Source organism: Sinocyclocheilus anshuiensis, unplaced genomic scaffold, assembly GCF_001515605.1.
Source record: "Sinocyclocheilus anshuiensis isolate Anshui unplaced genomic scaffold, SAMN03320099.WGS_v1.1 scaffold870, whole genome shotgun sequence".
Lineage (NCBI taxonomy): Eukaryota > Metazoa > Chordata > Actinopteri > Cypriniformes > Cyprinidae > Sinocyclocheilus > Sinocyclocheilus anshuiensis.
The window spans coordinates 829857-857366 of NW_015540842.1; the positions used below are offsets into that span (position 1 = coordinate 829857).

A 27510-nucleotide genomic window follows, 5' to 3' on the forward strand; every position below is an offset into this window, starting at 1 on the left:
AAGGTTGACATGCTGGGGAACCTTCAGTGCCTGAGGGAAATTAAATTACGTCAACTGCAACAGAACATCTTATCCTTCTGATAAAATAATGCTTTACCGGTTTTTTTTTTCTCGTCATACTTCTCTGATTCTCGTATTCGTTACCTGTTGTATTCAGTGGTCTAATTGTCTTCATTTTTAATAATTATTTAATTACCATAACAACTACATTTTAACTAAAACGATAACAAAAACCATAAAAACTAGCATAAACAATAAACAAGCATAAAATGCACTAACATATAGAAAATTTTAAATTGCAAAAATATAAATATACTTATACTTCATTGTTTGAAAAATAAACAGCCAATGAAAATACTAGAAATCATATTTAAACTGTGGAAAAAACAGTTGCAACAGTGCTCTAATGAGCCGCCCACAGTATCAGTTGAACGCCCCCATGATTTCCACTGACAGGAACTTCCTCAAGGAATACCAGAATTTGGGCATCACCTACCTGACAGGTGTGGTCAGTGTTTCTGGCCTGTTTCATTTTGACCCAGCCTGACAAGTGTGGAATGCCAGGTGTTACTTCTCAAGGTATAAAAGGCAAAGCACAATGTCACATCAGCATCTCACAGCATCTCAGCTTCAGCTGCACTCACTGGAAAACAGTAGAACTACAACAGGTGAGCAAACTTTTCATTTGACATCGAGTGTTATGCATGATGTACATATACTGTATTTGACATAAATGTAATTCTTAATTTTCTAACTAATGAAGATTTATTACATGATTTCAGAAAATATGTTCTGGATTAAAATCGCCATCGTTTGCATGTTCGTATCCCTGCTGGAAGCCCATAAGGAGTGCACAAGACACATAAAATGGGAGCATCTCATTCAGTCATTACATTCAATGGTAAATGTCCTTAAAACAACATAATTCTGATTTCTACTAAATGTGCGATTTTAAAATACACATATGCTTTGTGTTTTCAAAGGGCACTGCGATATCTCACGACTGTGCATTTGATTATGAAGAAGCCAGTTTGTGTGATCCACATCATCTGGCCAATAAGGTTTGTACATCCACCCTTATTCCGTATGTTGCTGATAAATAATGTTTTATAAAAGGTTTAAAAAAACTAAACTAAACAAAATCTAAGATTAATGTTTTCCTCTTCACAGGTGGATCATAATGCAATTATTCTGGTCGACATTATGAAGAAAACAGAAACAATGTACAGGGAGAATCCAAACCCACAGACGTTTATTGAGGCCCTACATCACACCCGTCACACCCTGAGCAACTGTGTAAGAATCACAAATGTGTTATTATAAAGTATAATACAGCCACACAGCTCATTATCAACATGATAATCATGTTGTCTGTGTTTTTTGTTTTTTTGGTAGATTCATCACTCTGACAATGCTGAAAATGAGCCTGTGACCACATGTTTCAACAAATTAGAAGCTTTTCTTAAGAAAAAGGTAAGATCCTAAAGTATTTATCTGTCTGTCTGACTGTCTATTCATCCATATTAATGTCTATATATTTCTATTTTCAGTCCCACTCGCAATGTGCATGGGAAATTATTAATTCAAAAGTGAGGGAGGTTCTTCAGAGGCTGGAGAAACGCTCCGTCAGACAGCGACGTTAGAGACTTTATCATGCATGTATTAATGCTTATATTTAATTGCGAAAAGGTGACATTTTATAAGCTTGATGGGTATATGTATATACAGTGGGTACGGAAAGTATTCAGACCCCCTTAAATTTTTCACTCTTTGTTATATTGCAGCCATTTGCTAAAATCATTTAAGTTAATTTTTTTTCCTCATTAATGTACACACAGCACCCCATATTGACAGAAAAACACAGAATCGTTGACATTTTTGCAGATTTATTAAAAAAGAAAAACTGAAATATCACATGGTCCTAAGTATTCAGACCCTTTGCTGTGACACTCATATATTTAACTCAGGTGCTGTCCATTTCTTCTGATCATCCTTGAGATGGTTCTACACCTTCATTTGAGTCCAGCTGTGTTTGATTATACTGATTGGACTTGATTAGGAAAGCCACACACCTGTCTAATTTAAGGGGGTCTGAATACTTTCCGTACCCACTGTATTTTAAGAAATGCACATTATTTACAAAATCATGATTTTTTTGTTTATTGCTGTGTGAGATTAGTAGTACAGATTTAGTTTTTCTATTTTTCTAATAAAATTGTAATGAAATACAAACACTGTAATACACCGAATGTGAGATTATTATTATTATTATTTATATGTTTTAGTGTTAAAATGTGAGTCTTCTATGCTATTGTTAGTATATGATCTTCTGACACATCCATTTGTACTGATACTACCTAATGTTAATGTTCTTGAACAAACATAATAAAGAAAACTAATAAAAGTGTGTGCAACGTTATATATATATATATAGTGTTTGAAACTGTATTTTATATTGGTACAACATCAACAAATCTGTTGGTACACTGGGCAACTTTTTGGATAATGCTGCCGTCAACAGGCAACCAGGTGAGACACAAAGCCCACAACCCATCTAAAATATCCAGATAGAAATGTGTTACCCATTCTCAATAGGAAAGTGCCCAAACAACATTGGGTTATACTTTACTTGAAGGGGTCTGCATAATCATGACATGACACCTTCATAATCATAACATGACACATGTCATGATGTTTAAAAAAGAAAAAAAAAAGTTGCCCAGCAGAATTGCTCACAAAGTTGCCCCGTGTATCATCAGCCTAAATCTCTTTAAAAATCTAAAGCACATTTTTCATTTGTTAATTTAGGGATATCAGAATATGATTTCCATTCTGAGACACAAAAGCGGTTTTCTGACATTTATTCTTTTCAAGAAACCATATTGCCTGAAAATTACACCATACAGGCCTGATTGTGAATGATGCTCCTTGCAGGTTTTTACACAAACCAACAGACGGCAGCATACTCTAAAAATAACGGTTGCAAAGCTACTAAGTCATTCTTGAGAAGTGAGACAAAACGGTGCAAAATTGAAAAAATAAAACCTTGTACTCAGACAAAGTGGGGATGCAACTTTAAAATCTTATTAAACATGCATGTGTCATTAAAAAGCAACCTTGCTTTGATTGGAGATATTATTAAGTGTTGCTTTTGATAAAACAAGCTCTTTTTCATCATTTAAAAAACATTTTTATCCATTTTATTGCATATGAATGATTGAACCCTTCTCTGTGGACACACTGTTTTAGATGTAGTGAGAAGACAATAAGTGTCATAGATTTGATATAATAATGATCAAATGAAATTGAAGGGGATAATTGTGTTAAATACATTCTATTATTAATCCCCCATAACATTTACAATTGAAATTTTTTTTATTTTTAAACCTAATAGCAGTTACCCTTGCTGGACAACGTCAAAGTTAACTTTAATTACTAATTTACTTGTAAGGTGAACGCAATTATAAGTACACACATTTACAGATGACAGAAATAAACTTACTTTAAATTTAATTTCAACGTTGCTCTTTGACGGCATCTCAGTTTCCGGAAATATAGCCGGACCATATTTGTCAAATTACTGTCCCGCCTACATCATCTTCCTACGCTGAAACGCCGCCGACAGCGATTACTATTGGTTAAAATTCCGGCAGGAACGCGGGATCTGACCAGCCATTGGCTGAGAGAGCTGTCAGTCACAAATGTTATTGCTGCAGGTTCAGGAGGGACAGCAAAGGACGTGCAAGAGGAGACCGCTGGAGAGGAGAGGAGAGGACAGAGTCCCCTAACCGGCACCGTTTCATACAGAGTTGTATCTATTCAGTATTATATTTTAACCTATTGGAAGTTTAAAAAGGGAAGATGGCTCAGACAGACAACAAGAAGTTCTTTGAGAACCTGACGGGCGCTGGGAAAGCCATAGCAGTGCTCACGAGCGGAGGAGATGCGCAAGGTAACGTTACACTGTTACAGCTCATTCGGTTCACATTTGTTATAACTTTACATCCTTATTATCAGTGTTATATTGGATCATTGTGTTCAGAATGAGCTCTACATAGTTTCACTTTGACATGTGATGTGCATTCTGTTACATTGTACACTATTACCAGCGTTACATTGGCTGTTCAGTTGCATTGTATAAATGCAAGTTTGTTAGAATCTCCTACTTGGGGTTGCTTCTCGTCAGGATGGATGAAATGGCCCTTGAAGGTCCGAAGGGATGGAAATGTAACCATGAGCTGATCACAAAGTCACCGATTTTGCAATGTGATATGTTTGAGCGATCCATGGTTGACGTTTAGGATCAGTGTTATCATTTTAGTTTCATGACTGCTTGCTGTTTAGACTGGTTAATATTGGTAGAAATGCAGGTTGAGGAGGTTGAAGGATGAGGCGGTTCTCAGTAAATACATCTGAGCTCATGTCAGATGACAGAAGCTTTCATTTCTATCATAATGTTTTCAGATAGCAGACAGCTTTACTATGTATCTGTTGCGTTGGTGTTTAGGTGAATGAATGACATTTAATCAATACATGTCACTGCATTGCGGACTCATGTGACCTTCACGAACAGCACACACGTAGCGTGTCTTCACTGTCTCCATCCAGCCTAAAAGATTATGATTCTTTCTTATGTTTGCTTAACATTAACCGTCATCTGTGTGTTACGTTACCTCATATCTAGTGTTGTCACGGTACCAAAATTTCAGTATTCGGTACCAATACCAGTCAGCGCTTTTCTGTCCGTCAATCAACGAAACGATGATTTTCATCAACCAGGAAGTCGCTGCGCTTTTCACAGTGGCTTTCCCGTGTTTATGTTTTAAAGCTCATGACTGTTTCTTCATTAAGTGATGTGTTTTGCAAAGAAGAGGTGCATTTAGGTGATTTTAGGGTGTAGGAAGTCTGAAGGATGCGTACGTGAGGAGCCGCTGCGAGAGTGCGACCAAGAGTTACGTCACAGCAAAATGCGTCATGTGACCAACGCGCACGGCTTTAAACCAATGTCACGTTTTACACACTGAAATAAAAAACACACCTTCGCTGTGAAGTGCAGTTGTTACCTTAAGAGGTTTCTACCTTTTGTGAATCTAGATTTAGTCGTATTAAACAATATTGTCTTGAATAAAATCAGATAGTTTAGATGTGCACAGACACACTTGTACCTTAATTTCAAAGACGAGTAGTTCCTTAAGGAAAATACTAATCTAGTTTATGAGACCATTCAGGCACCTCTTGTGAGAAAATAAGTGTGCTTGAATGTGGATTTGTAGTGTACTTCAAATCTTAAAAGTATATTTTAAGTTGCCTAACTGTTCTTGCATATAGGCTAATATTAATTACATAAAAAGCCACTTAAGTGTACTTAAATATAGTTCACTTTCATGACTACGCACTTAAAAATTGCACGTCCAATCAAAGATGTAGCTTTAAATAATTACCTTTAAAGTAAAGTATTAGGGTACTCTTTTGTATGCTAAAGTGTACTACTTCACAAGGGACTTCACTGCAGCTCCTATGAGAAATGCAAATGTTCTTGTTTTGGACTGCAGTGAAGGTTACTGTGTGAAAAATTCACATTAAATTTCATAGTAGTTAATGAGTCACCAGATGGAATGTGTCATTTCTGTAATGACTCTGATCTGATGTAACTTACATGCAATATTAGTCATTCCAATGGCTTAATGTATATCTGCACGTATCCTAAACACGGTACATGTTATAGATGAATTCACTCAATTAACACTTTAGATCTTTAAAGCAGCTGCAGGACATAAATAGCAGGACTGCATAATTCTTTGTCTATTTAGATAAACCAATCGACAGTGGCAGACTGAAAAGCTTGAGCACACGGTGACATTGAATTTTTCAGAGCCTGTAGGGCAGATCTCTCACCTTGACACATCTGACATCAGGCGTAACATTTTGCCTGGCGAACAGGTGGGGGGGAAACGCCTAGGGCTTTTTTCTAAAAAAAGCTAAGGAGCTAAAAAAGAATAGGAGAAACCCAATCAATACTGTATCTACAGGCCCAGAGAGACTGTTGACTCAGGTGTTGATTTGCAACCATCTAGAAACCACCAGGCAATGTTGTTAGTCACATAAAGCTATATATGACCAGTGTTGGCAAGTAGTGTAACGATTTTCATTACTTTATTAGTATTGTAACTGATTTCTAGCGAATATTTTCAACTGTTAATCATTTTCAAACATTTAAAGCAGGCAGGGTTAACCTTACAGTTGTACTCAACACTGAGTACTGTCAGACTTCCAAAATCCTTCTTTACTTGAATTAGGATTATAATAATTTAATCTTAAAGCACAGCCACCACAAAATCAGACTTTAGCACCTCTTTTGACTTTGAGATCGATCTGAGGTAAAGTACAGATTTAAAATCATAACAAGAAACCATTTAATAGCTATGGCACTGTTTTTGAAATCAAATCTTTGCATAGCTACAACAGGAAGCACTGCCTTGGAAAAAACAGTTAATCTTAAAAATAAAGCATATACATGAACCCAAATTGGAACTAAACCAGTTATTGAATAAGCATGTGTCCTAAACTCCTGAAACACTGGTGTCTCGTATTTTAGAGCAGTCAATGCAATTTGGGAAAGAAATCAATCATATCTGTATGTGTGTGAAAATATTCAGATGCAGCCCACTTTGTAATCGTTAACATTTTCATAAATAACTGTAATTTAATTACTTTTTTTTTTTTTTTTTTTTTACTTGTCTATTATATGTTTTAGCTTTTAACAAAATAAATTAAAAAGAAAACGGATTTTGTAGCAGAGAAAATATTTAAAAAATGATCCATTCTGTTGGATTCAGAATCTTGGAAAAGAACGTGACTTGGACACTTGGAAATCCACAGCTCTGATTTCATTAAGATGTGCGTGTATTGCATCATGTGAATATGGCAGCACCCAAGAAGTTGGTTTATATACCATTAAGCGCATAGAATGCATTGAATAAAAGCGAACACTTGTTTCTCACACATTTGCTGAGACAGGTGTACAAACAGTAAATTATCTCTTTTGATTGCCGTACATTGTGTAACAAGGACACCTTAAAATAAAGTGTTACCTTATTTTGTAATTAAATTACGTAATTCCGTTACATGATGTAACTAGTTACTCCCCCACACTGTATTTGATTTCAAAGGACTAGGAATATAGCTATGCACACGTTGTATAAACTACTTTTATGGTGCTTTTGTAGTTGAAATCAAATGGAAAAGAGCCCTTTTTTTGTATTCTGCAGAAGAAAGGTCAGTTTACAAAGTTTGCAGTCGAGGAAATTAGGAATTACTTTTCATTTTTGTGTAACCCGTCCCTTCAACACAGGTGAAATGTAATCATCTGCAATATTTTTCCTTAAGTCAAGTCAAGTCACCTTTATTTATATAGCGCTTTTAACAATACAGATTGTGTCAAAGCAACTGTACAGCATTAATTAGGAAAACATTTTCAGTTAAAGGCAGTTCATCACTGAATTCAGTGATGTCATCATCCAGCTTAGTTCAGTTTAAATAGTATCTGTGCAATCAAGTCGACGATATCGCTGGAAATTAAGTGTCCCCAACTAAGCAAGCCAGAGGCGACAGCGTCAAGGAACCAAAACTCCATCGATGACAGAATGGAGAAAAAACCTTGGGAGGAACCAAAAATGAGCTGAGCCTTAAATGAACTGAGCCGTTCTGCTAATTCTGATTCTTTCCCATTCCTTTCCTGTGTTGCCTAGTAACAGCAGTGCCGCTTTCAGTGAACAAATATAGCAAATTTTATTAAACCAGATTTAACCAATTTTATAGGAGGAGGCTAGCAACAATTGCCCAAATATGGCAGGAAAGGCCCTCAGAGCTATGCTGCACAGTTGCATTCCAGTGATCCTCAAATTACATGATCAAGTGCAAATACAAACAAACAGCCAGCTCTAACCTGTTTTCCCAGTATTTTTCTACAGATATCCTTCTAACTTGATCTGTCTGTTGTTCCTCTGCATGCAGGAATGAATGCTGCTGTTCGGGCTGTGGTCCGAATGGGAATATATGTTGGAGCCAAAGTGTACTTCGTTCATGAGGTCAGTGTCTAGTTCATTTCTGCATAATTCAGATGATTCTGTTCATCAGAATGATATGGCTTTAAATGCTGTATACTAATGTGTAAACATTAATAAGACAAACTATGTCATTGCTGTATAACATATGGGTGCAATGACTCTCAATGTTGCTCTCTCAATGGCCAGTCATTTATTTCCAATATAGAAATGTTTATATGTTTCACAGGCTTTTTTAGTGAAATAAGTCATGTATTGTAAATAATATTAATCCATTTCAGAGTTGTTGGCATAGCAGAAGTGTTCCCACAGTGGTTTGAATTAAAGCCCCATGTATCTGGCCTCAAATAAACATGTTTTTTTCCATTAGCATCATATAGCATCTTAGCCTTGCTTGAAGAGATGTCTGGCTGTGATAGGCCGAATATCTTCACCCACTCTGCTTTTATGCAACTGCTGCAGTGAAGAAACCCACACATCCATTTTCTCATGAGTCCACCCTCATTCTTAAAGGTGAAGCGTGTCATTTGACTTGTTAAATCATTTGTTTGTCACATTTGAAAAAGCAAGCATTTGCTAGTGGTGCAGAAATGACACGCTTCATCTTTTTGTAAACACAAAGCCATGTCTTTGCCCAGACAGAACATTGACTGCCAATCTCCGTAAGCTGGTTCATATGATTACTTGAATTCATTTTTGGTAACTAAGAGGTCATTCAAGGATAAGAGGTGCGATTTTAAATGCATGTTTGTGAGGCTTGCCGCGATAGACGGTGCTGACGGTGATACCGGTGTTAAGCCGCAACACCGGTTACGTCACCTGGAAAATTCAAACAAACTATAAATGAACAATTGCTTTACGCCGAATTGCCGCGATTTGAAAGTGAAAGTAAAATGCGCACGCCGCTTTTACAAGCTATTTAAAAGCGAAGGAAAGCGAGGAAAAGAGGGAAGGCCCCCAACCCCACGGTGATACCGGTATTACCGGTGTTGTTACACGTCGATTAACCGGTGGGAAAATTTCCTCACCGTCAAAACCCTAATGTTTGTGTGTTGTACAGGGATATCAGGGTATGGTGGATGGAGGCGACAACATCAAGGAGGCGACATGGGAGAGTGTGTCCAGCATGCTGCAAATGGTGAGTGTGATGAGAAGCATACAGCCCCTCAAAGCACTCGAACATACCAATGCTGCTAGTGTCGCAAGATCAATAAGATCTTGTGGTTAAGATTTTGTATGCTTGTGTTTCAGGGAGGCACTGTTATCGGCAGCGCACGATGCAAAGATTTCCGCACGCACGAAGGTCGTCTGAAGGCGGCTCATAACCTGGTGCAGAGGGGCATCACTAACCTGTGTGTGATTGGTGGAGACGGCAGCTTGACCGGGGCCAATATCTTCAGAGAGGAGTGGAGCGGGCTGCTGGCAGAGCTGGTCCAGCAAGGTATGAGCTGCAGATGACACAATAGAAATAAAATGTATTGAGGGTTATTTTATGCACAAATTTACATGCAAAGCAATTTAGCCGTTTAAAACATTTACTTGAATTTATCAGAATGTTGAAGGTATTGGTCATGAATTTTCTATGATTTCAATTAGGCTTAAATTAGCCAAAAATAAAGATCAAACACAGAAAGAAAAAAGTTTGGCCAGAATCTGATCTAATAGGCTTTTTGTTGCTGTTTTTAATCGCAGGTCTGATCGATGAGGAGGCAGCTCAGAAATACTCTGCTCTTCACATTGTGGGCATGGTGGGCTCTATCGACAATGACTTCTGTGGCACCGACATGACAATAGGAACAGACTCAGCCCTCCACAGAATCATCGAGGTGGTGGATGCGATCATGACTACAGCTCAGAGGTACTTCAACAATCCATAACAAAGAATAATTTAAAGGTTACATGAATCTAAAATGACTTTATCTAAAAGCACCAGATGTTTCTTGTGAAAAAGAAATTCCTATTTATTGGCTAATAATTCTACAGTCACCAGAGGACATTTGTGCTGGAGGTGATGGGCAGGCATTGTGGGTAAGATTCTTACATATTATCACCAACTATTTTGGCCTGGATTTGTTCAAAATATATGATTGGCATGGTGTTTGTGTGCTGCATACTGTTAAATAAGACACTGTACTCTATATATCTGTATGCGCTTGTGTATAAAGCTATCTGGCACTGGTGAGTGCCCTGGCATGTGGAGCCGACTGGGTGTTGATTCCTGAAATGCCCCCTGAGGATGGCTGGGAAGAGAAAATGTGTCAAAAACTCTCTGCGGTAAAACAAAAATACATCACTTCTCACTAAACTACACGCAGCACGCTTGATCAACTTCTCATGTTAGTCAGGTGGTCACACTTATATTACATTCAGTTTATTCTTACAAGTTTTTCACCTGGAAAATTGTAAGCTTGTGGTTGTGCACAGTGTTAGGGAAGCAACTCTGACAAGCTGCACGCTATGATGTCAACTGGATTAACTACAGATAAGCTTCACTTTTTATGAAGTAGAAGAATCTATTCACTGAAATGTATACTGTAGCTTTCCATCACAACTTGTTAGAGACATTCTAGAAGTGTGTGATATTTATGATGGATTTATCAGTTGTAAAAATTTGTATGCGAAACAGCTGCACTACTAAAATACAAGTCAAGTTAGCAGCATCACTACTCTTCAACATTGGCTGTACTGTACATGCACATTTACAGGTTACGTATTTACCCCATTTATCCACATCTGCATACAAAAAATCATTTTCCACTAGTCCCAGAATGTAATGTTTATTGGTACATACTCTTCTGTAACATGCTTGTGTTTTTTGTGAAACAAATGTGTTCACTGCCCCAGACGCGATCCAGAGGTTCAAGGTTGAACATAATCAGTCGCTGAAGGAGCCATTGACAGACATGGAAAAGCTATTACTTCTAGTATAGTCAAGGATGTGAGTACTGAATGTTTTCAAAGGGAGAGAGCAAAAATCTGGAATGGTCCATAACTGGAGTGGCCCACCGCCAATAAGACTCCAAAGAGACTCAAAGACTTGCTGCAAAAACATTCTACAGATTCTACTACATGCCATAAGATGTAAAAGGGTTTTCACACTGACAGCAATTTGCATTGATAACTTGATAAGTCATTCTTTTTCAACGGGAATTGGATACAGCATTTGGATACAGCAGTTCAATAGCAACCAGTAGTACAGAGTCTTGCTGGCCTTGACCGTATGTACATTGACTTGGAAAATTTGAAAATAGTTATAGTGAATTGAAATTACAGTAACTGTATATACGAACAGCGACTTAGTAGACAGTGCAACAACTTGGCAGCTTAACCAAAAGTAAAGCAACTTGGTGACTATAAACAACAGTACAGCCACTTGGGGACATGGAACAACATGCAGGAGCAACTTGTAGACACTGGCCAACAGTACAGCAATTTGGCAACCTTGAAAAACGGTATAGTAAGTTGGAAACCTTAACCAGCAGTATATGAAGAGCGACTTGGAGCATTATAGCAACTTGGCAACCTTGACCAAAAGGTGTAGTGACTTTGTTACTAACAATATTGTTTTTGAGTTGACCAACAATATAGTGACTTAAGACCTTAATCAACAGCAAAGCCACTTGAGGACATCAAACAACAATATAGTGACTTGTAGACACTGACCAACATTATAGCAACTTGGTGACATTGACCAACAGTATAAGGACAGTGACCTGGAGATCACGACCAACAATACAGCATCGTGGAACCCTTGACGAAAACTACTGTGACTTGGTGAACATGATCAACAGTACAGCAACTTGCTGACCACCTGTATACAGAGAGTGACTTGGAGATGTTGACCAACATTACAGCAACTTATAGGACCATGGTCAACAGTACAGTAATTTTTCAGAAACATCTTTCGGACTTATAAAGACCTTGATTAACAGTAGCCATCTGAGGACACTGAACAACAATATAGTGACTTGTACAATTTACCAACAGTACAGCACTTTGGCAACACTGACCGAAGAGTATATGGACAGCAACTTGGCGATCTCAACCAGTAGTACAGCAGCTTGGTGACCAACAGTATAGTTACTTTAAGACCTTGACCAGCAGCACAGAAACTTAGCAAACAATTGAATTGCTGTCAGTGAGAATGCACCGTAACTGGGTCGTATGGTGTAGTGGTTAAATATCCGAATGGGTAACTTTACTCTAAAGTTGCTTCAGTAGGATTGGTGTTTCAGTACGGAGCCACTTCTGCAGCCTGAATTCCAGCTTTTTGAATCTCTCCCGCTGTTTTGTCTTTGGTTTGTGACGTGTCTCTTACCCTTTTAGAAACGGGCAGGAATGAAAAGGCTGAATATCATAATAGTAGCTGAAGGTGCGATTGATCGTAACAACAAGGCCATTACCTCAGAACATGTAAAGAATGTAAGTACATGAGGTGCATAGAGATCCAGCTCATGCATTGACCCCTGACCTCTGTGAGCTCTGTATGTCCGCCCTCTCTGGCTTTGTCCTGTGTGGTTTGCTTAAACACACACACAACTCTTTCTGGTAAGGCACTTGTGGTCACCCCTGAACATAACCAGCTACGGCTATCCTCTACCTACTGTATGTTTTGAATGCTACCTTAAGCAGGAGCATGCACATCTTCCAGTGCTTTACAGTTCAGTCTTATGTGTTCTTTCAGAATACTTTCTGTTACAAGAAAAATTAGGTAAGCGTCTCTATTAGTATTGCTCATACTTTATTTAAAAAAAAAACCTAACTCTAAATTTTAAACTTCATTCCATATCTTGTCACTATTTTTTGGTACTGACATGAATGATACCTCAGACGGACACTTAGAAAAATCAACTTATTAGAACATCACAGAGAAATAGGCTTACATGTACTTACTGTACATATGTGAGGCCCCAGCCTTATCCAGGCACAGAATATCATAGAAAAAAAGTGGAAATTGTGGGGAAAATTTGCAAGTTAACCGAGTTGAACCGATTACAATGTTTAGCACAGTCTCTGAATGCTAACTACTAAAAATGGACTCTAATTTAGTGAGTAGCATGGAACGCTGTTCTGATTTCACCAATTAATGCTCAATTTCTTATTCTCTGCATGTGCATTGCAGCTTTCTCTTGAATCTTTATGCTAAATGCATGCATTCTTATCAGATATTCCTCTTTTTTTTTTGCTTGTACAAAGGTTTATTATTAAATAACCTAATACTGTACAACATTTCAATTTAGTATTACATATGAAGGAATACTTCACCCAGAAATTAAAATTGTGGCATCATTTACTGTGACTCTCTTGTCATTACAAACTCATATGACTTTCTTTTTTCGATGGGACACAAAAGGGTATATTTTGTAGAATTCTAACACTGTCCTCTTTAATTCATTAAAACTCTAAGAAATAGGGAGAAAAAAAACAACAACACCTATAAAAGTATTGCAAAAGTGAACCATACAACTTGTGCAGTATAGCCCAAATGATACAATAGCTTTGTGTTAGAAACAGACCAAAATTTAAGCAGCTTGGACATATAAATAACTCTTTTTGTGTTCCAAGTCATAGGTTTCGAAAGATAATGAGTAAATGACAACATAATTTTCAGTTTGGGGTTAACCTAATTATTAATATGTTATTTACTGTATGGTTAATGAACAGTATGATTATGGTGATAATTTTTACTTACAATAAAAAAAAAAAAAGGATATGATTTTTTTATGACTTTTTATTATATATTGCATGATGGACAATAATAATTTTTTTTTTTTTACAAAATATGACCTAAAACCTCCAAATTCCCTTGATTCAACTCTAAATCTTCTTTATTACCCCTCCAGCTGGTGGTTCAGCGTCTGGGCTTCGACACACGCGTGACCATCCTGGGCCACGTCCAGAGAGGAGGGACCCCCTCGGCATTTGACAGGCTTCTGGTGAGAAACTCTTAGAGATAAAAACAGGAGGGTTGGGCAGCTTACATTAAGTACATAAACAGATTTGATGTCCGCACACTGCATGTGCTCTGCTGTTTCCACAATCATGAAGCACAAAATAAAGGCTCAAGTGCACTCTGGGGAAATGAAAAAAGGAAAAAAAATAAAAATAAATAATAATGCAGGAACAGAAGGACTTAAGCATTTTTTCCTAAGTGGTCTTCTGGGGGAATTTTTATTATATGTTCAACATTATGTTTATGGACATCTTCTCTGGCATGCTGTCGATCACAAACAACACTAACAGTAGCTGGACCCTTGGATTCAACATGCATAAATTGGTCATAAAATCTGCTTAAACATAACACACAAGCAATACTTCAGATTAAATATATTTACTGAACACAACATGTAGGAGTTCTTAGTGCAGGGGGAAAAAGTTAAGTATGTAATTCCAAGGAGGATTTAAAATGAAATTTTCTGTTTACATGGAATAAAAACTATTTCTATACATGAAGTGACTAAGTGCACTACAGATTGCAGTGCTGTTTTGTGTTTGTTGTCAGGCCAGTCGTATGGGTGTGGAGGCGGTTCTGGTGCTGCTTGAGACCACTGCAAACTGCGTGGTGTCTCTGTGTGGGAACCAGTCTGTGCAGCTGCCCCTCATGGAGTGTGTGCAGATGGTAAGACTTGGACAGATGCCACGTCGGGTTTAGTGCTGTGATAATCAAGATCCTCACTCATGCAGTTCAGCAGAGGAATGAGAACACAGCATTGCTGCTGCACTCATGAATCATTCCGGCATTTGCATCCCTATGAATTTATTTAAGTTTAATATCTAATTACATTTCGTTAAATAAAAACTGTCTGTACAAAATGATTCACTTTACTTCATTACAGTAATGAAAATTAGATTTTTTTTTTTTTACACATTACGAAAAATGTGCTTGTTCATCTAAAAATGAACTTTGCAAAATATCTATTTTTTTCAATGTTGAATTGGATTATGATCCCGATATTGTTTTTAAGAAGTCAGTTCAACACCCAAAAAATCATGTATCATAACATTTACAGTATAATGGAAGTGCTTTTGTCTGTCTTGTAGACTCAGGAGGTGCAGAAGGCCATGGATGAGAAAAGATTTGAAGAGGCCGTGAGGCTACGTGGCAGGTGTGTTTCGTATGTTTTGTTTGTAACTTGTGGTGTGGCCATAGGCGTAGCTTGACGTTTGAGTTTGGGGGGGCCAAACCGAACCGTTAGATTTGGTCAGAGTACTTTTAAACACATTTTAGTTTTGCTATAGTAAATCTACACATTCACATAGAGCAGTGGCAAGTGTGTGAGGTTGTCATGGTAACCACAATGCGCAGAAATTCTAAAAAGGCACATAAAAAAACGTATGCGCACATTTGAGTAGGATAAACTTTTTATCCGTTAAGAAAAAATGCGCATCTTACACGACTGTGTTCCCAAACAGCTGGCATCCACCTCCGAAAGCAATGACCGCATTGATTGTGTTTCGTCTGCTCGCTCTGAGGCGCAAGTAATTTATCATATATGAAAATTATTATATTCAGTGGCTTCTCCTTCTCTGATGCTCTGGGCTGTGTGTCGAGTAAGCGGAAGACCACATTACCCTGCACTGATGGGAATGGAAAACAGATTGATGAACCAGCCACAGCTGGTTGGAAACATTGTTCAATTCTTAATAGGCATTGAGTGGTCAACACAAAAACACGATGATGATCAAGAAATACCAGGCCTCAAATATACAGACATACCTGCTAGTTATATAAATAAATATGTAAATCATTTTTAATGTGCTGTACATGTCAGGCCGCATATATCCAGCAGGATTTACAGTAATCCACGAGGACGCTTGCTGTATTTATTATAGACAACCGAACATAAGTGAGTAATACAGCTGAAGGTTTGCTGGATAATGAGAAGTGATTTTAATGTAAACTATTGACATGTTATGTCTTCATCCCCAATTCAGAGCGATTTTAATGTGGCTGTGTTGAACGTGGGTGCCCCTGCCGCCGGCATGAACGCCGCCGTGCGCTCTGCTGTCAGAGTGGGCATCTCCGAGGGACACAAAATGTTCGCGGTCAACGACGGATTTGAAGGATTCAGTAAGGGACAGGTAAATATTTATTTCTACATTCCTATATTAATAACCATCCAGCAGGTTTTAAACTCAGTGGCTTATATGGGAGACATTCCAGAAACGCAAATGTGCTTCACATATGAGCAAAATTGTGCCATGTTTGGACGGCAAATAAAAAAAATGTGCATTTACCCCAAATTTACATTAAGTTCAAGTCATTGTTTTTACTGGCCACATATACAAACGTTATTTTGTGTAGCATTACTAGCAGCAGCATCTAGGTTACAGCAGTTACATACTGAATTGTTTAAATGCACGCTCACATCCAGTTGTGCTAATTGTATTGCTTTAGTAATTGCATTAAGAGCAGGAAGTACTCAGCAAATTAACACGTTTAGCTCAAGTAGGTGTTGAAAACGGCACAGGCTGTGGCGTCGCCTCTATCCCTGCTCTGCTCTGCTGCTCTGACGCAGAACATGACAGGATTAACATAAACTAATTTACCACTGCAGTACCACTCGGGGCTGATTGGGGGCGATGTGTAAAATCCATTAGCCGTATGCTAAGAGCTTTCAGAGGAATCAAGATAAACACGGAGCAATTAATTACATTACATGGGCTTGGCCCTTAGATTAAGACATGATCCACTAATTATCTTGTTGAACAAACTCAAGGAGGATTACAAGCTTGGTTAGAGAAAGCAATGCCCCATCAAATCCATATGTGTTTTTATCAATAGCTTCAAAATATATATATTTTTTAAATAATGTTTTTGAATTCTTACTTTCTCTCTGGCCCTGATGCATTGATAGACTTATTGAGTTATTTTTGGCTAAAAGGGTCTCATCATAGCTGAGTTCTCCATTATGATCTCTTTAGCCAGTCTAATCCAATAAGCCAATGAATTTAGAAAGCACATGAGTGGTAATCACATTTAAACCATGTGGATTTCTATTTGAAAAACTACATTAAAAAACAATTACTGTAAGTCATCATATAGGGCACTTTTGACAAAGACAGCAAAATAATGTTGCCTTTAAAGAATAAGTATTTTTAAGTATAGATCCTTGTGACAAAATACACTTGAGCATACATTTAAAAAGAGTACAATCATTTAAAAGAATATGCTTAATTTAAAAGTGCAAACTGAATGTAAGGCTTTAGGTTTAATTGCAGGTTAATTGCAATTAAATGAAAATGTAGTTTAAACTATATTAAATGAAATTAGCTCAACTTTAAAATACCTTTTAGATCCACTTTAATAGTACTTAAGTACTTCTTTGTATGTAATTTCATAATTCCCTCTTTTGTCTTTTAAATATGATTAATGTATATTGTCAAATTTACTGACAAGCATTTATGGTAAACTAAAATATACTTCATGCCATTTCTATTGAAACTTGTTTGTCAGGTATTTAAATGTATTAGTAATTACACATTTGCAATGATGAAGACAGCTACTATGCAAATATGAACACAGTTTTTATATTTTAAATTACAAATGGATTACTTTGCATGTGTTTTAGTATGTTAGTCAACACATCAAAATATGTGTACTTCTTCAAAGCACAACAAAATATTAATAAAACAATGATTTAAAATGTACTTTAAAGTAAAACTTTTATTTTCACATTATTACAAAGTGCACTTTTTACAATTATGATAAGAAACAGTCATGAAAGTGTACTCTCTTTAAGTACACTTCAGTTTAATTCTATTTCATTCATATTTTATTATCTACAAGTACAGTTTTTAAAAATGTACTTTTTATATTTGAAGTACACTACAAGTGCACATTCAATACAGTTAAGCACACTTCTTTTTCACGGGATAACCATGGAAAATTATGTAATGTTAAATATGAAATGTAAATATAAGATAGATATTTTTGTATTTGTATTTTATATTTTTATTTATGAAGCACATTTCAATACAACCGAGGTTGCCCAAAATGATGAAATAATAAAATAATGTACACTGTGTGTATAATGATGTGTAATAACTGCATATAAAAGTTCCTAATGTAATAGTAGTGGTATAATAATGTATAAAATATATATGTGTGCTCTTTGTAAGCGTGCTTGAGTATTGAGTTGTTAGCTTAGATAACTTATTCTTAAACCTGTAAAAAATGTCAATCTCATTAATTGTTGTTTATTTGAGGTAAAATACAATTTGTGTGGAGCGCTGACTTGCTGCCTATCTCAGATTAGTTATTTACAAGGTTTCTGTTCATGTGAGACTGTCTCTTAGAGGACAGCTGCCCATGTAGATATCTAACCTTCTCACTCGCATTTTGAAGTATTAATGTACTCTTAAGAAAGTGTTGTTCCAATACATTTCTGATCCACTATGCTTCCCTTCCTCAGATAAGAGAGATCAAATGGGCAGATGTAGGTGGATGGACGGGTCAGGGTGGATCCCTGCTGGGAACTAAACGGTATTTATCTTATATACAAAGGCTATGTTGCAAGTTTATATACAGATTTTAGTAATGCAGATGATTTTGCATGCAATGTGCTATACTTAGTGCAATGTTTTCAAATTTGCAGAACGCTTCCTGCAAAGCACATTGACAAAATTGCAGAACAGATGCGAAAGTATAACATAAATGCACTGTTAGTGATCGGAGGATTTGAGGTATGTCTTCCAGCCTGGGCTTTAGGCATTTTAATGTTTTATCTTGCATTACTTATGTGCTTCACTGTTGATATTATATATAATATTTTAAAATGATTTTATTTGAAAATAACTTTTGCATGTAAGTACAATATAACCACATAAATACTGTAGGTGACACTTTGCAATAAACTTCCTTAACTACATTAGTCAACATGAACAATTAAAAACTCTTCTACAGCATTAAGCAATCATAATTAATGTTAATTTCAACATGTACTAATACATTTTTAAAACCTTTATTTTTTAAACTTGTATCTGTTATCATTTAATCAACCTGAGCTAACATGAACTAAGAGGTGTATTTTAATTAACTAACATTAACAAAGATTCATAAATACTGAAACAAATGTATTGCTCATTGTTAGTTAATGCTAGTTAATTAAGGTTAACTAAGAAAGGTTATTGTAAAGTGTTACCCATATGTATTATAACAGTATTAACAATAAAAACATGATTTGATATTTATATTTTAATTTGTAAACTATATCAATCATTTTGCACCTTGATGTCTGTCCATTTAGTTTTATAAAACAATTTTAATTCTTAATTTAAAAAGTAACTGATACTGTGTTGTTAACTTGCCTGCCCTCTCCATCATGTTTTCCTATGCAGCATCATCTAAAGCTTCATGTGCTCCTGTTCTTTTCATAATGAACATCCAAAATCATTGAAAAATGGTGCAGAAAAAAATCACCTTCTTAGCAGGCACCGGTTCATCTTTCAGCCGTTTGAATGAACGACGTTAACATTCACACAGCTGAGATGACAAACGGCGCCATTAAAGACCGAACAATGACCCACAATTCCAGAATAGCTTTGAATGTCATCTCATGCTTTGAGTTCAGGCTCATCTTCTCTCTTTCTATACAGACGTCATCAGGATGTGTGTGTATGTATTTTACGCAAGTGTTTCAATTTGAAGTGTGTGTACGGAGTGGATCCTCTATCTCATGCTCTCCGTCGTGATGGCCGTGGCTTTCCACTCGGTTCCTTCCTCGTCTGTCTCACTCATTCCATCCCCATTCCCAGCACCGGTGGCGGTTCACTAAATCTCTAAATCACTAAATCTCTACCGCAGGGCGGTAAACTCTGCCCTGCCCTGCAGGCCTTCCTGGGGATCATGGAGTTGTTAGCAGCCCGCGGGACTTATGATGAGTTGTGTGTGCCAATGGTCATGGTGCCGGCGACAGTCTCCAACAATGTGCCCGGCTCAGATCTCAGCATTGGTGCAGACACGGCTCTGAACGCTATCACTGATGTAAGTGAGGCTGGAGGGTGCCACCCACCAGCCAATCACATCAGAGGCTCTGTCTTCTCTTTACAAGCCAATCACAGAGGCTCTGCCTTATGTTTACCAGCCAATCATGTCAGACTAGGCTACCAGCAGCAGTGGGTTCCCAAACTTAAAGCTGCGGTCACATTTACCATTGTTCAGGGAATTTTCGCGGACGAAATCCAGTCACAATTGAGAATTTCGCACGAGAGTGAAAGATTGCGCAACAGATTTCATATTCAAGTTCAAATTGGCCAACAGAAAGTTACTTGGTTTGAAAGTGACCGCTGCGTGAACTATACTTCATAAATCGCTACACTATTGGCAAAAGACTATGGATCTTTCTCTGGATGCAAAATTTCACCAAATGTTCACTAATGTGACCGAATCTTTTTCCCAGCAGGCACGCAACGTCATAAGACATTGATATTTGGTTAAATTTCGGTTGCGACAGCAGGTGACCAAAATTCAATGCCAATTCAACGTCTAATGTCAATGCTAATTTGATGTCCAATGGCGACGTCAGCTGTCGTTGATATTTTTAGTCGTTGATTATTTTTTCAAATTGCCGTCAAATACTGACATCAACCCGATTTTCGTTCTCAACCCAAAATGTAACGTCTGTCCAATGTCAACCTGACGTTATAGATAGGTATCCAAGTCACCATAATATAATGCCTAATGAGCTAAATAAATTCAAATGAGCTTTAAGCAAAACAAAACAAAAAAATTTGCAACTGCAATGCTCATTCATCATAGTAAAAAGTAAACTGAACATTTATGAACAAAGGATACACATACTGTATGTTGCCTTCAACAACCAACAACATTTTAGGCATTTTAGTAGACAGGACATAAGATGCATTTTATTAAGATATGTCCGGGCCAAATTCAGCTTCATTTTCTTTAAGCAAAATATTATTCCTTATTGATTTGGTGGTGAAATATGACCTGGACATGTTCTTGGTAGTTTTGTGAGATTTAGCCTGATATTTGTACATTAAGCATTAATGTTTCGGCTGGTAAATGCAAAGGCGAGCCGTTGGCTGACAGGTAAGTGGAGATGACATAATGGCGGCATGTTTTGAGCTGTGCTTTTTGTTGTGGCTGTCATGTGACTGAGCCTGTGCTGTGCTGTGATCACACTGCATTAACCCGTCATAACAGATCGCTGACCCCGGCTAACGTTGATGGAACTAGAGTCTGTCTGCATAGTTTCTTTACATCCATGGTTTAAACCAACACAAGCCTTACTAAAGCACAGGCTACTGCCAGTTTTTCATATATATAACATAGTTCACCTTAAAACCCTCATGTCCTTACAAATTCAACGTTTTGTTGAACTCAAATACAACGTAATAAAGATATATTAGATGTTTAAAAAATATGAATGGAGACTAGGGATATCAAGCTTGAAAAATGCTCCGTAACATAACACCAAAACTGAAATCTTCCCTTCCTTCGCTCCCAAATATCATTCTCTTATAAACAGGGGTGCACATAAGTTTTTCAGCCTGGTTCTCATATGAGAACCTGGAGATTTGGTTTGGTCCTCACACGACACATGGTGTGACCCATCAAATATAACTATAAAAAATAAATGAATAATAGTGATAATATTATTGCACTTTATTTAGATTTATTTAAATAAAATAATAAACTAAACAATAAAGTGACAATACTATTTTATTTAAAAAAAAGGGAGTATTAAATACAAATACAATTATTTTATAGTAAACTTAAAAATAAAATGCTAATATTTTTATTATTTTAATTTGAACCTTAATTATTATTTTTAATTTGAATTATTTGAATTTTTTATTTTCAAACTGGCGATTGTAGACAGTGTTGCCAAGTCTGCGGTTTTCTCGCGGAATTGGGCTACTTTAACACTGTTGCCGCGGGGTTTTTTTTCATGTCCGCGGATTGAAGCGACCCCAATAACGTGATATTTAGCCCCTGGAATGCGAATTTTACTGGAGGATCCCTGTCGAAAAACGTGTATTTTACCCCCCCGGAATGCGATTTTTACCGGGGAACCCCTCTCGAAACGTGATTGGGCTAGTTTTGGACTAGTTTTGAGTAGCAATTGGGTGGGTTTTGTTGCGAAAACCTGGCAACCCTGATTGTAGAGCGACAGTGAATGAAATGTCACAGTTTTGCATTGTGTTTTGAAACTGTTAGCGGGTAGCTTAGATTTATGCTTTCAGTTTGAATAGAAATCTTATACAGTACAGTTTGTCGATCTAAAATGGTAATCGTGCATTAACAGCTGTCACCCATGTCGGTACGCAAACGCATGGTCTGAACTAATTTACACAGCGCATTTCTTATTTTAGTCGTGCATGCGCACCTGCGGACCACTTATGTGCACCCCTGCTTATAAACATTTATGCATAAAGCGTCAGTAGCCAGGTTTCCATCCAAGTTTTTTTGGAAATGCCATTTATCAATACAATTTCTCAAATGTTGACCCATTTAACTTTAGTGCATAAATTCTGTCAGTACTTAAAATGTTGCAAAAACTAGTTTGGAAACACATTTTGTTGAGAAAAATACCATTAACATAAATAAGTTTAATGCTGCTCCCATTAAAGCGCTGTTTTTCTGCAGTGTTCAGAGGTGTGTGAAATCTATTCTATTAATATTATTAAATTGTATATATTACTATTTGTAAGAATGTTACCTCTCAAAAATCATGTATTCTAATTTTTTTTAAAATTTTGTCTATTTTTAAAAAATATATATTACACGCCTTAATTTGAGGTTCATTTTATTTTGTATTATTTTATATTTCCTTATTTAAAAATGTACAAGTATTGTGAAATTAGTAAGCAGTAAAATGCCAATTGCTCTCATTGCTATTTGAACCTTAATTATTATTTTTAATTTGAATTATTTGAATTTTTTATTTTCAAACTGGCGATTGTAGACAGTGTTGCCAAGTCTGCGGTTTTCTCGCGGAATTGGGCTACTTTAACACTGTTGCCGCGGGGTTTTTTTTCATGTCCGCGGATTGAAGCGACCCCAATAACGTGATATTTAGCCCCTGGAATGCGAATTTTACTGGAGGATCCCTGTCGAAAAACGTGTATTTTACCCCCCCGGAATGCGATTTTTACCGGGGAACCCCTCTCGAAACGTGATTGGGCTAGTTTTGGACTAGTTTTGAGTAGCAATTGGGTGGGTTTTGTTGCGAAAACCTGGCAACCCTGATTGTAGAGCGACAGTGAATGAAATGTCACAGTTTTGCATTGTGTTTTGAAACTGTTAGCGGGTAGCTTAGATTTATGCTTTCAGTTTGAATAGAAATCTTATACAGTACAGTTTGTCGATCTAAAATGGTAATCGTGCATTAACAGCTGTCACCCATGTCGGTACGCAAACGCATGGTCTGAACTAATTTACACAGCGCATTTCTTATTTTAGTCGTGCATGCGCACCTGCGGACCACTTATGTGCACCCCTGCTTATAAACATTTATGCATAAAGCGTCAGTAGCCAGGTTTCCATCCAAGTTTTTTTGGAAATGCCATTTATCAATACAATTTCTCAAATGTTGACCCATTTAACTTTAGTGCATAAATTCTGTCAGTACTTAAAATGTTGCAAAAACTAGTTTGGAAACACATTTTGTTGAGAAAAATACCATTAACATAAATAAGTTTAATGCTGCTCCCATTAAAGCGCTGTTTTTCTGCAGTGTTCAGAGGTGTGTGAAATCTATTCTATTAATATTATTAAATTGTATATATTACTATTTGTAAGAATGTTACCTCTCAAAAATCATGTATTCTAATTTTTTTTTTAATTTTGTCTATTTTTAAAAAATATATATTACACGCCTTAATTTGAGGTTCATTTTATTTTGTATTATTTTATATTTCCTTATTTAAAAATGTACAAGTATTGTGAAATTAGTAAGCAGTAAAATGCCAATTGCTCTCATTGCTCTCTTCATTTTGCAAAGATTTGGGATGTAAAAGATAAAATAATTTGCGATACACTTGTAATTATGTAAACAGCTAAAGGGAAGACTTTTGCGATAAAACTAATGCAACAATTATTATTATTATTATTTTTGTAAGGGATAACAAAAAAAAATTTGTCGATAATAGAATAGCACAAATAGTGGATGGGAATGTAGCTACAGACGTCATACCATGTTTGAAGAGTTTCAGCAAAAAAACTCACTTAAAGCTACTGTGTGAGTTCAGAAGGTTTCAAATATAGTGTGTTATTAATATATAATTCTGGAAAATATTTATTTTTCATGGAAAAAAACAACAGTGGTAATGACATGAGGGTAAATAATGACAGAATTTGGGTTAACTGACACATTTAAATACAAATCACAATCACAATTTAGGAAGCAAATAGCATGCAAAACCAGTCGGAATTCAGAATGCTTATGTTCCAATGGCATCATCACTGTCGGTTACAGTACACTACTGCAGTACACAGTGTTAATGTGTGGACTGAGTCATCTTGCTGCCTCTGTGTCTGTTACAAGTGTGCAGAATCTCTGCCGTTTCGCTTCAGTGTTTTGCCACGTGACAACCCTGTATGTGTGTGACTGCGAAAGTCAATCCGACCCCATCCGTACCCCCTTCCTCTCCCCCTCGACTCGAAATCAAAAGTCATGGCGGCCATCACACGGTGGGTGTCCCATCAGCAGGGTCCGCTCCTGCACCAGTACTCCCCCTGCTGGTCTAACGTGTGAATTGTGCTGTCCCCTGTGGTCCCCTGCTGTGTTGTGCTGACCTGCCAAAGGCCTTAGAGTGTCTACTGCAGCTGTGTGAGGCTCGGTCCAGCTATGAGGAGTTTTGCATCCCGCTCTGTATGCTGCCTGCAACCATTAGTAACAATGTGCCCGGCACTGACCTTAGTATCGGGGCAGATACGGCCCTCGATGCCATTGTGGAGGTAAGATGATAAACTTTCTTTAGTTTATTCCTGTCTGCAAAGGAGTCATTCTTAGGAAACAGCATTATTTCTACCCAGACACATTACTTGAAATTCTATAATTATAATTTGAATTTGTGCCAAGCCTGTTACATTCACATTTTGGCGGTGAATGTTACGGGGTTGAAATGGCAAAATGTTTAACAAAAGTGTTAGCTTGCAGATAGCACATTATGTATAGTCAGTATTCTGTGCTTAATATTAATATTTTTTTCCCCATAACAGAGTTGAAATATGGAGCTTGACAAGGCCAAAAGAACATTGAAATAATTATAAAAATTATAAGATTACATATTCTTTATTTTACATTATGCGTATAATAATAATTTGTGCATAATTATAATTTAGAAAAAACAAACAAACAAAAAAACAGGTTATGTGGCAAGCCACACAATATTACGGGGTTGAAATTGCAAAAGGTTTAATAAAAGTGTTAGCTTGCAAATATCCCATTATTTTACGTGCTTAATATTAGTATTCTTGTCCATAACAGAGTTGAACTCTTACGACTGACCAAAAGAACATTGAAATACCACTAAAGATTATGCAGTTATATAATTTTATATTAAAATTATACTTTATTTTACCTTGTAAATGTTTTATAGCTTTTATTTTTTTTATATAAATATAATTTGAATATAATTTAATATTCGATTAATATAATTTTAAAAGAATGTGCCAAGCCTATTAGATTCACAATTTGACAAGCTGACATTGCAAAATGTCTAATGATGATGTTTGCAAATATCACATTTACAGTCAGTATTCTAGTTCTTCATGCTTAATATTAATATTTTTCCCCATAACAGAGTTGAACTTCCGTCTGTCTGACAGCCCCAAAGTATGTATTAATAACACATTGAAATATAGATAAACCTATCTCTGTTTGAACCACCTAGTTACTTAAAATTATAATGTTATTCACTTAAATGTGATGCCAAACCAATTTTTAAAGGGAAAATATCACAGCAAAAGGTCGTTGTAAAAGAAATAATAATAATATATATATATTTTTTTGCATTGTAATGCAAGTTACATTTAGGTAGAATTTCAATTTTTGTGAACAAATAAAACAATAAATATATAATATAAAATTGTATATCTAAATAATAATCTTAACAATATAAAATATTATACCTAAAGAATATTTACAGTTTGGTATGAGGAGCATTATTGTGTATCATAAATTGTTTTGTGTCTGTAAGGTGCTCCTAAAAGCCCATATTCAGTGCAGTTTATCTTCCCGAAGCTCTCTGTGAACGCGATTTACCGTCATGAAAAGTAAATATTCCATGTCTCCAAACTGATTTGTGCTTATAATAGTTAGTAAGAAAAGACATTTTTAGTTGGACTTCCAAAAGTGGCTCTTGTTGCATGGCATGTACTGTATCTGGCATGACAGTGATTCAGCAGGTTGTAGCAAGATTTATAGCATTACTCAAGAAGACACGAAATGACTAAACGTGTATGTGTTTGTCAGACATGTGACCATATAAAGCAGTCTGCCAGCGGAACGAAGCACCGCGTGTTCATCATCGAGACCATGGGAGGTTACTGTGGTTATCTGGCCAGTGTTGGTGGACTGGCGGCTGGAGCGGATGCTGCATATATCTTTGAGGAGCCGTTTGACATCAGAGACCTACAGGTTATCAACACACGCACTCACACACTCTCTCTCACACACACACACACACACACACACACACACACAGCTAAAATGCTAGTGTCTTAGCAATACAATTATGTAACATGATTCATTAATAATTACACAAAAGGTTATATAATCTTTGATTTAGTGTCAAGTCTAGTGCAGTTATTAAACAATAACCATTAGTGCCATCTGTTGGTTAAATGAAGAAACTGCATTTCTCTTTTCTTCAGTCTAACGTAGAGCACTTGACAGAGAAAATGAAGACCAGCATTCAGAGAGGACTAGTCCTGAGGTATCTATCTATCTATCTATCTATTCTGAGTTTGTGGTTTGTTCTCCTCTCGGCTCAGATGAGAGTATTTTGGGTCAGTGTGTGATTGAGATGTGCTCTGTCACTCACTCAGCCGGTTTGTCTGCACTTGTGTTCATGCAGGAATGAGAACAGCAATGAAAACTACACCACAGACTTCATCTATCAGCTCTACTCCGAGGAGGGCAAGGGAGTGTTTGACTGCAGGAAGAATGTTCTGGGTCACATGCAGCAGGTACTGCACATAAATCGTACATCACAGAACACTCTGGCCGACAGGCACTATTAACTCCACTTTAATGAATCAATATTCTGTAGCAGACAAACCATTTTCTTGTGCCTGCTAATTCAAGTGAACAAGTGAGAGTATTATGATTGCTTAATACAAAGACAGCTGTAATCTGGAAACAGGAGCACTTTAGATGGTGCTTGTATTGTTTGTGTTGGTTTCTGTGTGCATGGAATACCTGGCCTACTGAAATGTTTATATATATATATATATATATATATATATATATAT

The 27510-nt window shown here is 36.7% G+C and overlaps 1 protein-coding gene across 1 annotated transcript in view; it reads left to right on the forward strand.

Moving 5' to 3' along the window:
- The first annotated feature begins 3734 nt into the window (after window positions 1-3734).
- The window catches only part of pfkpa (phosphofructokinase, platelet a), a 30871-nt gene continuing 7095 nt past the window's right edge, over window positions 3735-27510 (forward strand). Inside the window, 18 exon segments of the mRNA XM_016484877.1 lie at window positions 3735-3952; window positions 8014-8087; window positions 9124-9201; window positions 9315-9504; window positions 9756-9921; window positions 10047-10091; window positions 10229-10337; window positions 12390-12485; window positions 13907-13999; window positions 14566-14682; window positions 15105-15169; window positions 15947-16145; window positions 18479-18549; window positions 18662-18749; window positions 19897-20049; window positions 26510-26674; window positions 26911-26972; window positions 27114-27225. Coding sequence (XP_016340363.1) covers window positions 3862-3952; window positions 8014-8087; window positions 9124-9201; window positions 9315-9504; window positions 9756-9921; window positions 10047-10091; window positions 10229-10337; window positions 12390-12485; window positions 13907-13999; window positions 14566-14682; window positions 15105-15169; window positions 15947-16145; window positions 18479-18549; window positions 18662-18749; window positions 19897-20049; window positions 26510-26674; window positions 26911-26972; window positions 27114-27225 — 1974 coding nt within the window. The 5' untranslated portion in view covers window positions 3735-3861.